This window comes from Elgaria multicarinata, chromosome 1, assembly GCF_023053635.1.
Source record: "Elgaria multicarinata webbii isolate HBS135686 ecotype San Diego chromosome 1, rElgMul1.1.pri, whole genome shotgun sequence".
NCBI classification, from domain to species: Eukaryota; Metazoa; Chordata; class Lepidosauria; order Squamata; family Anguidae; genus Elgaria; species Elgaria multicarinata.
Genome location: NC_086171.1, coordinates 168,046,661 through 168,061,228, shown reverse-complemented (window position 1 = coordinate 168,061,228; position 14,568 = coordinate 168,046,661). Strand labels below are relative to the sequence as shown.

Below are 14,568 nucleotides of genomic sequence, written 5' to 3'. Positions count from 1 at the left end.
AAAAACAGTGACCATTAAAAACAAATGTACAAAAATTTAAAAGCATAAAATACAAACAAAAACAGACAATCTCCTCCATTCCACCCACTGAGCAAGGCTGCATCAAGGCTCCCTCTCCTCATCCTTAACACCGGCCCCATATTCCACCCTGATATAAGAACTTTGTAACTAAGTGATGATGATGATGATGATGATGATGATAATAATAATAATAATAGTAATTTGTTTGTTACCCGCCTCTCCCTCCAGATCGAGGCAGGGTACAACATAAATGCAAATGCCATTAAATACATATAATGAAAACATTTAAAACTAATACATTATTAAAAGCAGCACATTATTAAACGGCATCTTAAAATGCCTGTGTTTGCTCTCCCCGCCCCCTTCTCTCTGCCTTTTCTTTGAGTATCATGTTAGTCTTATTATTGATCTTTGCAAACCACTCTGGGTACCTTTTTCAGCTGAAAATCAGGGTAAAAATACTTTAAAAAAAATATAAAAAGTCAGATCTGTAGTTTTAAAACAGCAGCATGTAACAATACATTCTAGGAGCAGGAAGATGCACCCTTTGGAGGTTTTAGAGTTCCAGAGCTCTAATGGAATATTCTAAAAGCCTGGTTATAGGAGCAAAGCCGTTTGTTGTTCTGAAAGCTGGTTTCAAAACCTTGCTACTTTTTAAAAGTGCTGCAGAGAAGCCCATCTGGTATCACTTATGCTTGGGTGGATAAGAGTCTAGGCTATCTGTCATGCATGGGGTGTTTTATCTGTAATGGGTGTGTGAGATGATTGTGAAGATTTTCAGCTGGCTAGGTGTATGAAAGTGCCAGCAAAGGAATCTTTTGAGCAATGTAAGGATTCTATAGGTTACCTTGGTACTTCTGATGCAGGATAGGAGAATTTCTTGCATCTGATTTCTGTTTGAACTGTATGTCCTCTCCCCTACTGAGATGACTGTTTTCACATTGCCCTTCCCAGGGCACTGGATGTCTTAGGACATCTCTTCCTTTGGGTGACTTGGTGTTATAGGCCTTCCTTTCAGTGCTTTGACATGTTAGGCGAGTAGAAGGGCACTCTCTGTAGAAGCCAGCAAGGTCCTGGTTATAAATATACCAGTAGAATCTTGACCTGTGTGTGGTATTAAGGGAGTTGGCAGGCACCCATGAATCCTATCTTCTGATGTAAGTGGAGTCTTATTTTTCTCTCCTTGGAAGAGCTTCCCCCATCCACCCACCCCCGGGATCACCCATACTTGGATTCTGTTCCCACTGGCTTCAGTTACAACCTGAAGCAGATTTATCCAGCTCCAACTTGGCATGCAGATGCAGCTAAGCAGATAGCAGAATGGATGGAGACCTTGCTCATTTGCCAAGTTTCTAACATTAAACTTAAGTAGTGCCCAAGGTTCTAACAAATGTGTGTATAAATCTCAATGGACACCAATGGGAGATTTCCTGCCAATGCAGATAGCACCATGATATCGTTCCTGAATCCCAGATAGTCCTCAGAACTGCCGCAGAGGATAAAAAGGTTTACATTCCCCCTTCATGTTTGCTGTGATCCTGATAATTCTCTCTCTCTCTCTCTCTCTCTCTCTCACACACACACACACACACACACACACACTCACACACAGACAGCTGAAGCTATTTTCACTTCTAAAAACCTGAACATTAAAATGTAACATCGTAATGTCTAGTTTAGTCCTGAGAACAAAAAAGCTGCTAAGAAACTGGTCCAGTAGGCTTTGGCAAGGCCAGGCATTTCCTTATCAAAGGCCGCCAAATACTATGTTTCGTTAAGGTTCTCTTGTTTCTGAGTCAGATGGGATGCCTTATGATCTCTTGTTGCTCTCTTATGCCCTGGCATACACTTTGCAGTCTTGAACGTAAGTGCTTTCAAACGTTAAACTGTGGCCATGCTGACTGGAGATGATGGGAGTTGTAGTCCAATACATCTGGAGGGGGCCTGAAGGCTGATTTAAGCTTTTTGATGGAGCATCAGACAAACTGTGAAAGGTATAAGGCTATTTTATTACATGTGCTTCAAGGACCTACAGCTCTAAAAATGACTCATCTTTATTTCAGAATAGCTTGTAAGAATATACCTAGATCCCTGATGCCACTAAGGTGGAGGGAAAGCAGGGCCATTTCTATACCTGCCTTTTCCCCCAGGATCATCCCTGTGCATCCAAATGACACACGGGATCCCGGGAGCAGGCAGGGATGATCCATCCATTTTCCTGGGATAAGCCTTAGGTGTAGAAAGGGCCCAAGTGGATAAGGTGCTGGGGGTGGAGTGGGAGAGTCCTTCCAAGATGGTAGTGGCAGTGGTACCTACGTAACTACAGCCTCAGGGTCTAGATTCTAGTTACATAGCTATTGCGGTTATATGAACTGTTGCAAACATTTTAAAGGCAACAATATTTTTGCCTTAAAATGTGAGCCATGGTTTTCACCCAATGGTCTGGTTCAGACAATACACTAAACCATGCTGCTTAACCACAAAATGGTTAAGGGAATGCAATGCATTCCCTTAACCATTTTGTGGTTTAGCAGCATGGTTTAGCTTGTTGCCTAAACCAGGCCAATGTCTCTTTCTTCTCATCTAGAAATTTTATTAGCATATGAAATGCTAGCATTTTACAGCTGTCTTAGTTACAGCATTGTTCTGGTTCGGACAATCACGGAGAGGGGGAGAAGACATCGTGGCATCTTCCCCCACCCTCGTGTGTGATGGACGCGTGCCCATTATTTACATAATCAACCAAACTCAGCACTCCAGCATGGCAAGGGTGGCGTTGTCCCCATCCTAAAACCCCTTCTGTAAGTTTTTTTAAAAATTATTATTACACTTATATACCACTCCCATAGGCAGGGCTCTCTGGGCGGTTTACAGAAATTCTAAAATTGAGATAAAAACAAGTATACAAAATTTAAAACTCTAAAACACAGAACATACACACATAAAACATTAAAACATTAAGTTGTGGCTTGTAAGGTGGGAATGAAACCACCTTCGCCATGCTACATGACAGGTTTGGACAACACGCCAACCCCATGGGTAGCGCAAGTAATTATGTAAACGATGGGTGTACAGCATGTGCAGAGGTGGGGGGAGAAGCCATAATGGCTTCTCCCCCCCCCCACTTGTTCATCCAAATACGCCCATTGTGTTCATCAATGTAGGCATATTTAGTTTCCCATTTGCACTTACCTGTGGTTTACCTTGCATTAGAGAGTTACTTTTGTAACACTAACCAGAATAACATACAAAAATGATTTATATTTTTCTAGTTTTCCCGAATGTTGCTGTTCTGATTGCCGACTGAAATTTTAATGAAGAATGTTTGCATTATGGGGATAGTAGCTGTTCTCATTGTCAGTTTCAGGCTTTCTTCAGCCTCAAACCTACATTGATTTCATATATCCAGGGTACTGGGAACATACAACTAAAAGGTCTGCTCTCTCTAGTGTTGCACAACTGCCTGCCAATCAGTCCTAAAAATAATCATTGAGGAAAATGGAGTTTGTTGGCCTTTGTCCATGACCTTAAAAGAAAAACAACAACACTTTGAAACACTGATGTGGCTAAAGAATATGTTTAGAGACCATTGCTTAACCTCTTTCTGTAGGTTTTAAATGTGCCTTTTTAATGTTCCTGCAATGTATTCCTGCTTACCTTTTGAAGCTCATTGTTTTCTTTTGAGAGCACAGCCAGGCGCAATGGATTCTGAGCAGATTGTTCAACAAGGCAGTTCCAGCTTCTTACCATGCCCAGTTGTCATTGGGCCATGCCCTGTCCCATTGAGCATGTCTGGAGCTAAATTGGATCAAGACATATTGCCTGCATTCACACATAATACTAAGCCATGTTTTACATTAACCATGGCTTGTTACTTTAGTCACAAGTTTGCTCATAATGACAACTCAAAGTATGGGTTTTTGTTGAATCATGGGTTGTTGTTGAATATGGGTTGTCATTATGTATAAACCCTTCACTGTGGTTTAACTGTGGGTTGTTTACCACAAACAATCCAGGAAGAGAATCCATGGTTTGTTGTTGGTTTGTGAACTTTGGGCTGTTTGTGGTTAACAACCCAGAGTTTAATTATAGTGCAGGATTCACATAATGACAACCAATGACTCACTGACAAACTATGCATTATCTCATGCATTATTGGAGGAGACCCAACTCATATTCAACCTGTACTCTGGGTTGCTGTTGCAAACCAGGACATTAGTGTGAATCTTGATCAAAGTTAAGAAAGCCCACAGAAGAGAAATTTCTAGTCTTCAACAACAACAACAACAACATGGCTAATATTCTATTCTCCTCACCACACTCCTGACTGACTTATATAGAAGAAGGATATGGGGTGTGAGAGCATTGAGGTTTTATCCATTCCAAAGTGCTCTTTCCCTTCCTCCAGCATGTAGATACTAAACATGACAGTGTTAAACTGGTGAGTTACACTCTGACTTCCTCCCTTCTTAGGAAGTAGAAGATAATCTTGTGTGTTTATTTTGAAGCCTTTATTTCTGCCTGTGGTCTTTGTGGTTTTCTCTCTTGCTGCCTTAGAATCTTTGTCCTGTAATTAGTATTGCCTAAGAAACCCATATTTTTGCCTTTTATACAGAGTGATCAGGTTTATGCTGGAAGGAACAGGATGTTTACAGGTCTTTGGATGATGGAGAATGAGTTTATTTCTGTTATTTGCCTCTCTCTTTTTTCTTTTTTTCTTTTGCCTCTGCCCACACTTCTTTTTGTGTGTGCAAATTTAATTGGAATGGGTGGATGTTGCAATCCAGAGCTTGGAGGGAGATGGCCTTCTGATTGTCCCTAGTCTGAGAATTTGAGCCAAGAGTTTGACTCGCAGCTACACCAGGTACATCTTGCATCCTTTAGCCAGTCACAGGCAACGCAATCCTAAGCACATTTGTTCAGAAGTTAACTCCATAGTGTTAAATTGCTGTACTCCCAGGTAATTGTCCATAGGATTACAGCCTTATGTATCTCAGTTCCTCTTATCCAAACCAGGCAAATGGGTGGATTGTTCACCACTAAGCAGAACAGATCCTGCCAACGCCAATCTTATTCTTTAGCTGCATTTAGCATATCTTGTCTTTCTCCAAGCAGTTGAAGGACTGCTCACGATGGGCCATGAGATTCTTGAACATGACAAAGGATTCTGTGGCCTATACTTTGGCACATTTATTTGGGCATAGCTGTTGTCCTGTGAAAATTTTAAAAATCTCACCCTCTTGCTCAAGCATGGCCAAAACTCTCTTATCCTGGCAGGAGAACATCAACAGCAGGAAATAAGCATTTTCCTGATAGCTCTGATTTCCTCTAGGATCCCCAATAAGCTGTTGAAGAACCCCAAGTTTCCTAGTAATACAGTTCAAGAATAACTGCTCTCTACTAAGTAATCTCATACTAGATCCTGAGTGTTTTCCTTGGTTTTGCAGCACTGGGATGTCTTCAAGTATGTGACCGAAGTATTCATCTTGGTTCCAGCACTCCTGGGACTGAAGGGGAACTTGGAGATGACACTAGCATCTCGACTCTCTACAGCTGTGAGTATTTTGGTTTTATGGTGGGCAGGCGGGTATCCATCATTTCTTAACTGGGGGTGGTGGTCTTCTTCATCATCATCATCATCTCTAAAATGGAATTAAATTAGAGGGTTTTTCTTGAAACCTTAACGTGAACTTTGGTCCTATAATAATAACCCTTTCAAGTACAGGGCTTGTATAATCCCTTCAGACAAAGCAATTTCTGGGAGAAAAAGCAGGATGTTCTTGAAAGCAGAGATACCAGTTCGTATGAAGTTAGATCAGCCTTCCCCAATCTGGTGCTCTGCAGATGTTTTGGACTTCAACTCCCAACAACCCCAATGCTCAGGATTGGTGGGAAATGTAGTCCAAAATAGAGGGCACCAGGTTGGGGCAGGATTGCATTAAACTATGTTGGGGATTCCTATGTGTAGCTGCTATTTTCACTTTGATTAGTGAAGCATCATAACCTATGTGGTCACTCCTGCTAGAGCCGCAACATTGTTGTCTACATTGCTATGACATATAGCTGGACACTTCTGAACCGATGTAGTAAACCTAGAAGCTGCTTACATTTGGTTACTATGGTTAGTGATCTAAATCTCCTTTGTGACCAGAATAGCGTTCATGGAATGGTGCCTCCTGCATATCTGCTCATGGGAATTGGGAGACCCTTGTGAATGGTGTGTGTGTGTGTGCGGGGGGATGCAGATGGATAAGGTAGTTGAATGGAGGAACAACTTGCTATCCAAGCCTATATTCACTTGTCTATATTCATGTGCCTAAATCTGGATCCAGCCCTTTGTGTTGTCAGTGGTGTTAATATTGGTGCTTGGATCACAAGCCCTTTTACAAGAAAGACCTGCTATTGAACATATTGCAGTTCACTTATGGGTTGCATGAGTGTGAATGATGTGAAATGGTTTCTAACTCTCCATTCACATTCCCAGAAAGCTCTTGCAAAGCTTTTGATCTTTTTGGACCTGCTGTAAGTTAGACAGAGCACCCCAGGCCCTGTAATGTAAATGCAGAGGTGAACAGCGTGCCAGGCTCCTGAAGAAATTACAGGTTCGCTCTCATTGTCTCCTGTTATCCTGATAATCTGACTTGATCGTGTAGTGATTGAAACATGGCTTCTTTACTTCTTCTGTTCAACCTCAAAATCCATCAGCACCAGGTGCTCTATTTTCCCCAATCTAGTGTCAACCGATCTGGAAGGCACCAGGTTGGGAAAGGTTGCACTATTTTGTTCTGCTGCTTCTTTGATGTGATGAGTGATGATTTGATATTTATGTGGCTGGCTGGGTATCCCTCTCATGGTTGTCCGGTTGCAATTATTTTAATACAAAAACACAGCACCTGCCTGGGGCTTAATAGTTCAACCTGTTTGTCTCACTCATTCAATAAGGGTGCAACTCTCAAAGCAAACATCCTGCTTCATACTTTTATGATGCAAAGGAAAACAAATCTGTTTTGATGGGACGTGCTAAGAAATATTGCTGTGATCCAGTTCTGAGGGCTGGATTCCAGGCTGAGCAGCCACGTGGCTGTGCCTTGGTGTGTGGATTAAATATGTTTTATGACATTAAGGTATCTTTTCACCTTGAGCATTCTCTCCTTGAGCAAGCAGGTTTGAATAGGGTCTGGCCTAACACTCCCAACTAGGCATTATGGGAGAGACGTGGAGTTGTTACGTTAGCGCAGCTGGGGCGTAATGCTAATTGCAGGGTTGCAAGGGAGGTTTTTTTAAGCCAAAGAAATTCCCACCACTAGGCTCTCAAGCCAAAAGGTTTGGAAAAACAGCCTTGAGGGAGGGGGGACTTACAGAGCAGAATCGACAGGCACAGAGGGGGTTGAACATCCACTTTTCTCCATCCCCCAACTCCCTGTTATCAGAAAGTATGGGGTCAGGACCATAGGTTTGCCAAGTTATTCTTTGGCCCTCAGGTGGAAGAGCTGTGACTGAAGCTGCCATTACCTGTATTCTGCCGTGAAACATGTACTTGCACTTCCGTGCTAGTGGAGTCTCAAGACAATAAAACGAAAATTAGTAGTCCGTCCCCATGTAACGCAAGGACAAAGAGCAATGAGCTTGGGGTAATGCTACAGGAGCATTGCTAACTGTCTGGCCCAGTTCTGCCACTTTCCGTTGGCTCTTATAGCGCTTGAACGTTGGTGCAGCATTTGCTTCACGGCAGTTTTTCTATATATGTTTCCCTCTTCAACATTTAATTGCATGCTGACATTCCCTTCCCTTCTGATGATTCCTCGTGACACCTGGCTTTTGCTTTAAAAGCAAGTGCTTTTTCGAAAGGGGACAAGTATATTGCTCCCATTGTACAGATGGGGCAAAATGAGGCACAGTGGGAGTGGGTCCCCTAGCTCAATGTAGAGCATGCTACCAGTTGGCTGGTAGGGTCTGTTCCTCTCCCCACACCCTGAAACATTATAAATCAGGCAAAAGGGTTTTCGGACTAGTTGTGCTGCTGCATGTAAACGACACATTTTCAGGCTTATGCGCAGACAGCTTGCCCTCTTGGGCTAGCTCGGAAAAAGCTCTTTGCTTCATTACCCGCAGAACTAGAACTCCTGCCAGCATTAGGGTAGGCAGCAATGAATGTAGGGAGGCGAGAGAGCTTATGCCAACAGCATTCCACGCTGCACATGTGGAAGAGGCATGCGTCTGCTGGGCCGCAAGCTATGCCAGCCACCTCTTGTAAGCAGCCTCTGCTGTTTCTTGGCTGCACGCCCTGATTTTCCTAACAGATGTCTTGGATGCAGTGTTGCGAAGTAGCGCCAGCTGTTACCCCTCGATCTGGCGATTGGTGGGACAAACTCCTCCTTTCAGTCTTTTCTGCACAGCTGTAGTTCTAATAAGGGACAATGCAAAAACCAGCGCCTGCAAAGTCTTCCCTGGGCCACCTCTGCTTCCTTTCTGTCTGTCTTAAAAGTGGCTTTTAGACTTGTGAGCTGCTTGGCCCTGTTGTCCTCTCAAGCTTGCAATCCTTCAACCGCATTTGGTCTCCCTGTGCCAGAGAACGTTAGTGTTGCCCTGTAGGTGGGGCAATAGTGGCGATGCAATTAACTTTTGCTCTCAGTGAATTGGCCTCTGTCGCAGCAGCTGGGAATGGCAACAGATCCCTTTCCATTAGTGCCTTGGTAATTAGTGGCAATTAGTGACATAAAGGCTATTGGGGGCAGTGGAGGGAAGCCAAAAAAATGCAGAGGGAGACCTGCTTTTTCCAGAGGCTTTTTTCTTGTGGTGTGGAAATGGGAAAACCTGGGAGGAGAGGTTCTGTTCCCCCCCCCCCCCAGGTTTTCAGATCTCTAGTGGTTGTCCTGATTTGAAGTGACATTGCATATATCTATGAGCCTGCAATGATGAAGACATCTAGTTTTATTTGTTTGTTTTCAGTTCCAGGCATGTTGCTGGGGTTGAGGGGAGAGAAAGTACTATTACAGACAGTACCTTTCCCAGGATACATACAGCACAATGCAGCGCACATTCCCTCGAAAGTGAATAGACCCTACTGTCTATTCGTGCTGTTGCTACCTTCTGCAGTCTCTTCCCATGAAGAGTTCTCTGAACTGGTCCTAAGAGAGCTACCCAAAGTCCTGCGCAGACGAGGCCTTTGCTCAGCAGGACTCTCCAATTCTCTCTCTCATATACATGACCTTGACTTGAGTCCTATTTCCTTTCTCTTAGTTGTCCTGCTCCGATCTGTGCTTCCACGAGACCTTGTGTCACAGTTGTACCACTTAAGCCTCTGCTGCATTCCAGCCGAGCTTAATAGTGCTGGCAGTGAGAGAGGCTTGGCAGGGCAACAGGGCTCCCCCTTGCTGGGCAGAAAACTTTTTATTCTCTCCCACCCTCCTCCTGTCACTGGCAAGCCGTTGTATGCAGGGGGCAGGTTCGGTTGAAGCATTTGGGTCTAGAAGAGCTATCTTAGCACTGATCGGAACAACTGTAGGAGTTTACTTGTCTCAGTCACAACGTCTCAAACTGCTGCTTCGTACTGGGCTTTCTTAAAGAGTGACTGATTTAATTGTTCGTGAGGAACACTCTATTTCTGAAAGATGCTTATGCTTTCTTATAGCTCTTCCAGTCATTCACGGTGATGGCCTGAGGCCCTTTGTGGTGGGAGTCTATCTTTGACATTCTTGTGCCACTTGATAATTGCAAGCATTTTCTTCTTTCCCCAACCATTCATATATTTTAGAGTAGCTTTCTCCATCTTGGTGTCTTCCAGATTTGTTGGACTGCAACTCCCATCATTCCCAGCCAGCATGGCCAGTAGTCAGTGGCAGAAGACATGTTTCTCCCCACACTGGTCTTCACTCTTCAAAAACATGTTTTCTTAATTGCACCAGGCAGTTTGTCTTAACACCTACAAATGCCTTCTCAGAAGCATGTCCTTGCTGTTCTGAATATAACTTCTTCACTTGTATGTGCAGATGATTTATCGTTAGCTAGCGGTAGAATTGCAAAGGGTGTTGTGGTACGTACGCCAACAAATCTTTGGTCATGATATTCTTGTTTTCAAAGATGAAAGGGCATAGTTGAGTTGAAATGTCAAAGACCATCTAGTCAATTCCTGGTTGTACTTAGCTGGGCCCTCAACATAAGGGATGCTAATAGATTGTGTAGCTTGTTTGCGGCTTGTGCAAAGTCTCAGATTTAATCCCTGGCATCCATGTCAGATAGTAGGACTGGGAAAGACCTCTGCCTGAGATCCTGGGGAACTGTTCTCTCTTGGAATTAGGCAAGAAGGATAATCAGTTGGATTTCAGTCTTCCCTCTAGATCGGCCTTCACCAAACTGGTGCCCCACAGATGTGCTGGACAACAACTCCCATCATTCCCAGCCATCACGGCTACTCTGCAGAACTTCATCTTTACCTTGGTAAAGAAAATTAACTAGAACAGATCCAAATGACTCAGCAGATAAGAGAAGTCCTGGCCAAGAACCTGTGGGTTCGCGAGGGAGGGAATCTAAAAGCAATAGGATTGCGAAAAATTAAGGGTCATTCCCTACTTTTGGTGCCAGCAATCTCCACAAGTGGAACTTGAATGTAGTTGGTCACATAGACAACAACATGTTATTTATTTTTCCTGAGGCAGAAAATACAAACGGTATTCCCTTCTACAGCTGCTCATTCAGGAGCACACCCCAGTGGATTATGCCCATGAGTCAGATCCACCTCCAAGTCCATTATCCATTAATGGTGCCCCCAATTCATTGCGTTTTGCCCAAGGCAACCATCTTGCCTTACATTAAGGCCACACTTGGCTGTGTGATTGGCCATGACTGCCCGGCACTGTGTGTAGAGATAGTAAAAACAACAACAACAACCCACGTGCAATCACTGCATATTCCAGAAAATATTTGGATGCTGTGCTTCCCCCCGCCCCCCCCCCCCCTGCACAGAAAACCTGTATGCAAAGCAGCCTAAAAGCACCTACTGGAAGAGGAGCTGGTGTCTGGGTGGGGAGGCCTGGCTCGCTCTTCACGAACCATTTATTTAGTTGCAATTGCGTCAAGTGGGATGGGGGCACAAACGGGTTGCTGCTTTCCAAAACAAGGTTTGGTGATGGAGCTGCGGGGAGGAAGGAACAAGCTTTGCCCACAAGCCTGACTTAGGTTCTTTTGTTGGCTGTTTATCAAAGATCAGCTTAATTACCTTGTAGGCTGCAGTACACATGAGTTGGAATCACATGGACTTCTTCCTTAAGGAAAGGCAGCCAAGAGGGGGCCCACCTGCAGTGGGAAGAATTCAAGGGGTGGGGTGGGGACTTCTTAAAGTAGGTCTTCTGGGGACTTGGTCATTATGCTTACTGTGTGGGAAGGAAGCTTAGTACAGTTTCTCATTAGCTGCGCATTAAGACTTCCCAAGTAGTTTCTTTTGCTATTTTAGAAAGATTTTCCCCTCTGCAAGGGATTAAAAGTTTGCTTTTGCCTACAGCCAGGTTATGTTGATCCCTAACTTAATTGCAAAAGAACAACAAGCCCCTAAGCCAAATTCAACAACAGAACTAGCTACAGTTCCAGCACTGCATGAAGCGAATCATGTATGTTCCATTCTTCTCAGTGGAACTTGTCCGTTTTAGGGCTGCCTGAAGCCTCAGACATTTCCTGCAAGTTTCTTTGCTGATGATCTTTCTTCCTGCATGTCCTGTTGAAACAAGGCATGAAGCGAGAAACATACCAAGAGCCATTCACACAATACATAGACAAATGTGTGAACTAAAGTTAGCTGTGGAAAAGTTATAGAAATAGCTGGCAATAATTCTCATGACACTGATGCAACCTTGACTAGCTGCCAATAGTAGGTTTTGCTGCTGGCCATATTCGTAATTTCCCAGTTCACGTGTTACATTTTTCTCCACGCAAGCATTGTAGACATCCTCAGGAATACATTTGACAGTCCTTATTTTTTTTTTATGAAAAACTCCTTTAATTCCCCTCTTCCAACATAATAAGGCATTTCACTGTGGGGTGTCTTATTCTGGAGAAGTGGTAAGATTACAACCAAGGCAGTTTTATTCTTTCTCTGAAGTTGCTCCTTAGGTGTTTGCCAGCAGTGTGTTTCATCTCTCAAACAGCTTGAGTCCAATTGACATTATCGTCTAACTGCCTTGCTCAAGCCCAAGGTGGCCTGTCTAATTTGCAGGATAACATGGAATTCCAGGACTGTTCTTAAGAAGCAGTGTGTTTAGAAGGCGAATGTGTCCATGATCTGCGCAAGTGGGCACAGTGCTATTGGTGTTTGTTCTTGTATTATTCCTTTTATTATGTATGCTGTATTGGGAGGGTTATACCCTTAAAGGCAGCCTAAAATGGTTTACAATAAAATTTCAGTTCTGCAGATAAAAATATATGAAAAAGTTGCATAGCATGCAGCCCCAAAATGGTTAATCAGCCCTTTAAGGCAATGTGTACTGAAGACTATCCATGGTTCTGCATCCATGGCTGGCTCAACTATCTTAGGGATCTAATACCTAGATTTGTGTCTTGGAAATCTCTTCTGACTTTCTGAAGTATCTGGAAAAGTCTTTCTTGGATGGAGCTTCAGTAACTGGGAGTGGAGTGGCGTTCCTGTAGATTGTATTCCATGGTACTTCCTCATCCTTTGTACTATTTAACTAACGGGAAGTCCATGTCTTTTCTCTTCCATACTTGCATTGTTGCCAGGGAACATTATGAAATTATTGCAGTTAGAAACTACAAATGACTACATTTTCCCTGTGCACCTATGTGTAACTCTGTCTAGAACAAGGGTGGGCAACTTGTGGGCCAAAACATCTGGAAGCCCACAATTGCCATCAGCCCTTGCCATTGACCATGCTGGCAGGGCTGATGGAAGTTGTAGGCCAAAACCTCTGGAGGGCCACCAGTTGCCCTTCTCTGATCCAGAACAATGAAATGTTGGGGAGGCTCGCAACCAGTTCTGCTACCCTTGAGTTGGATTTGAAGCAAGGTAGCATGACATGTGATTGTGGAACCAAACACACCATAAGCGACTATTTCAAGTGAGCCACTTCCCCCCCAAAGTTGCAAAATCTCACTGCAGTCAGTGGGTCTTCATTTGGCACATTCTGTGTTTGCACTTAAATGACACTGGTGTCATTCTGACTTTCTGCTTTTATCAGGGTTCGAGTCCCTTTCACAAGCTGCCAAATCAATATGACCAACTCTTTGTGAGCCAGAAATGATGGGTCACAGTTCTGACATGAGAGACTACTGAATCAACTGGTTTTCTCAGCATTTGCTGAGTGCCTTAGGATGTTCTTGCTTTGAGCTGTAAAGAAGTACCTAATACACGTGATGCACATTATCTCCGTATTTCACCTTAAAGTGGGCCACAAATCCCTACTGCTATTCAGAAGTGGTAGGAGATTGCTGTCCAAGAACCTATGTTCTGTAATAATATCACCTACACATGTGATGATGTCATTATCTAGAGAGGCTGTTGCAGAATGTAGAACTCTCTCGTAATTCGGATTATTTTTTCCTCTTCTGAACTAATTTCTAGGAATTTTGAGCATAGGGAGAAGGAAGTGGGGAAGACACTTGCCTGAAAGAACTGAACTTTGGCTTTTTATCTACCAGCATCCTGCACTTAAATCTCTGTGGTTACATGTGATGCAAGTAGGGTACAAGCAAACTTTAAAAACAGATCAGGATGCCACTGTCCATTTGCTTTGTCTTAAAACATACTGTTTAATCTGTGTTTTATTGTAGGCTAACATTGGACAAATGGATACTCCCAAAGAGCTCTGGAAGATGATAATGGGAAACATGGCTCTGATACAGGTAAATTCTGGAGAAGATGATGGCACTTTTGATCAGAAGGGCAAGGCTGGAAGCTGGCAGAGAGGCCGAAGTTCCAGCTGTGTATGACTCGGCTCTCTCTGGATGCGTCAGACATCTGATCACCAGCCCCAAAGAATGCTGAGCAGTCAGCTGCTGGACAATTCTGCCACAGCCTGAAAGAAGATTCTTTTAAAGTGTATCTTTTCTCGCTGACCCAGCCAAAAGCCAGTCTGGATCTTCAGCACTGGCAAGCGACAGGGAAAGATCTGGGTTGACACCAGCAGCAGTGCGGGTTCAACATTGGGTAGAGTACCCAACAGCCTCTACAGCAGGGATGGGCAACCTGTGGCCCTCCAGATGTTTTGGCTTGTGACTCACGTCAGCCCTTACCATTGGCTGTGTTGGCCAGGGCTGCTGGGTGACAAGTTGCCTACCACTGCTCTGCTGTCTGTGGCAACTGTTAAATGATAGTCGGCTCCCACATGAGTAGGAATGGAAACCTCCGTTCTTTTTTTCAACTAATACCTGACTGCATCTTCTAGGTTCAAGCAACAGTGGTTGGTTTTCTGGCCTCGATTGCTGCAGTGATATTTGGCTGGATTCCAGATGGACACTTCAGCATTGGCCATGCCATTCTTCTTTGCGCCAGTAGTGTGGCCACAGCCTTCATAGCCTCCCTCGTGTTGGGTAAGCAGAAAA

At 43.8% G+C, this 14,568-nt stretch overlaps 1 protein-coding gene across 3 annotated transcripts in view; it reads left to right on the top strand.

Moving 5' to 3' along the window:
- SLC41A1 (solute carrier family 41 member 1) overlaps positions 1-14,568 on the top strand; it is a 40,327-nt gene that overhangs the window by 13,368 nt on the left and 12,391 nt on the right. For all 3 annotated transcript variants that reach the window (XM_063142588.1, XM_063142596.1, XM_063142603.1), the window contains exons 3-5: positions 5,469-5,576; positions 13,798-13,869; positions 14,412-14,556. In XM_063142588.1, the coding sequence (XP_062998658.1) occupies positions 5,469-5,576; positions 13,798-13,869; positions 14,412-14,556 (325 nt within the window). The remainder of the gene's footprint in view (positions 1-5,468; positions 5,577-13,797; positions 13,870-14,411; positions 14,557-14,568) is intronic.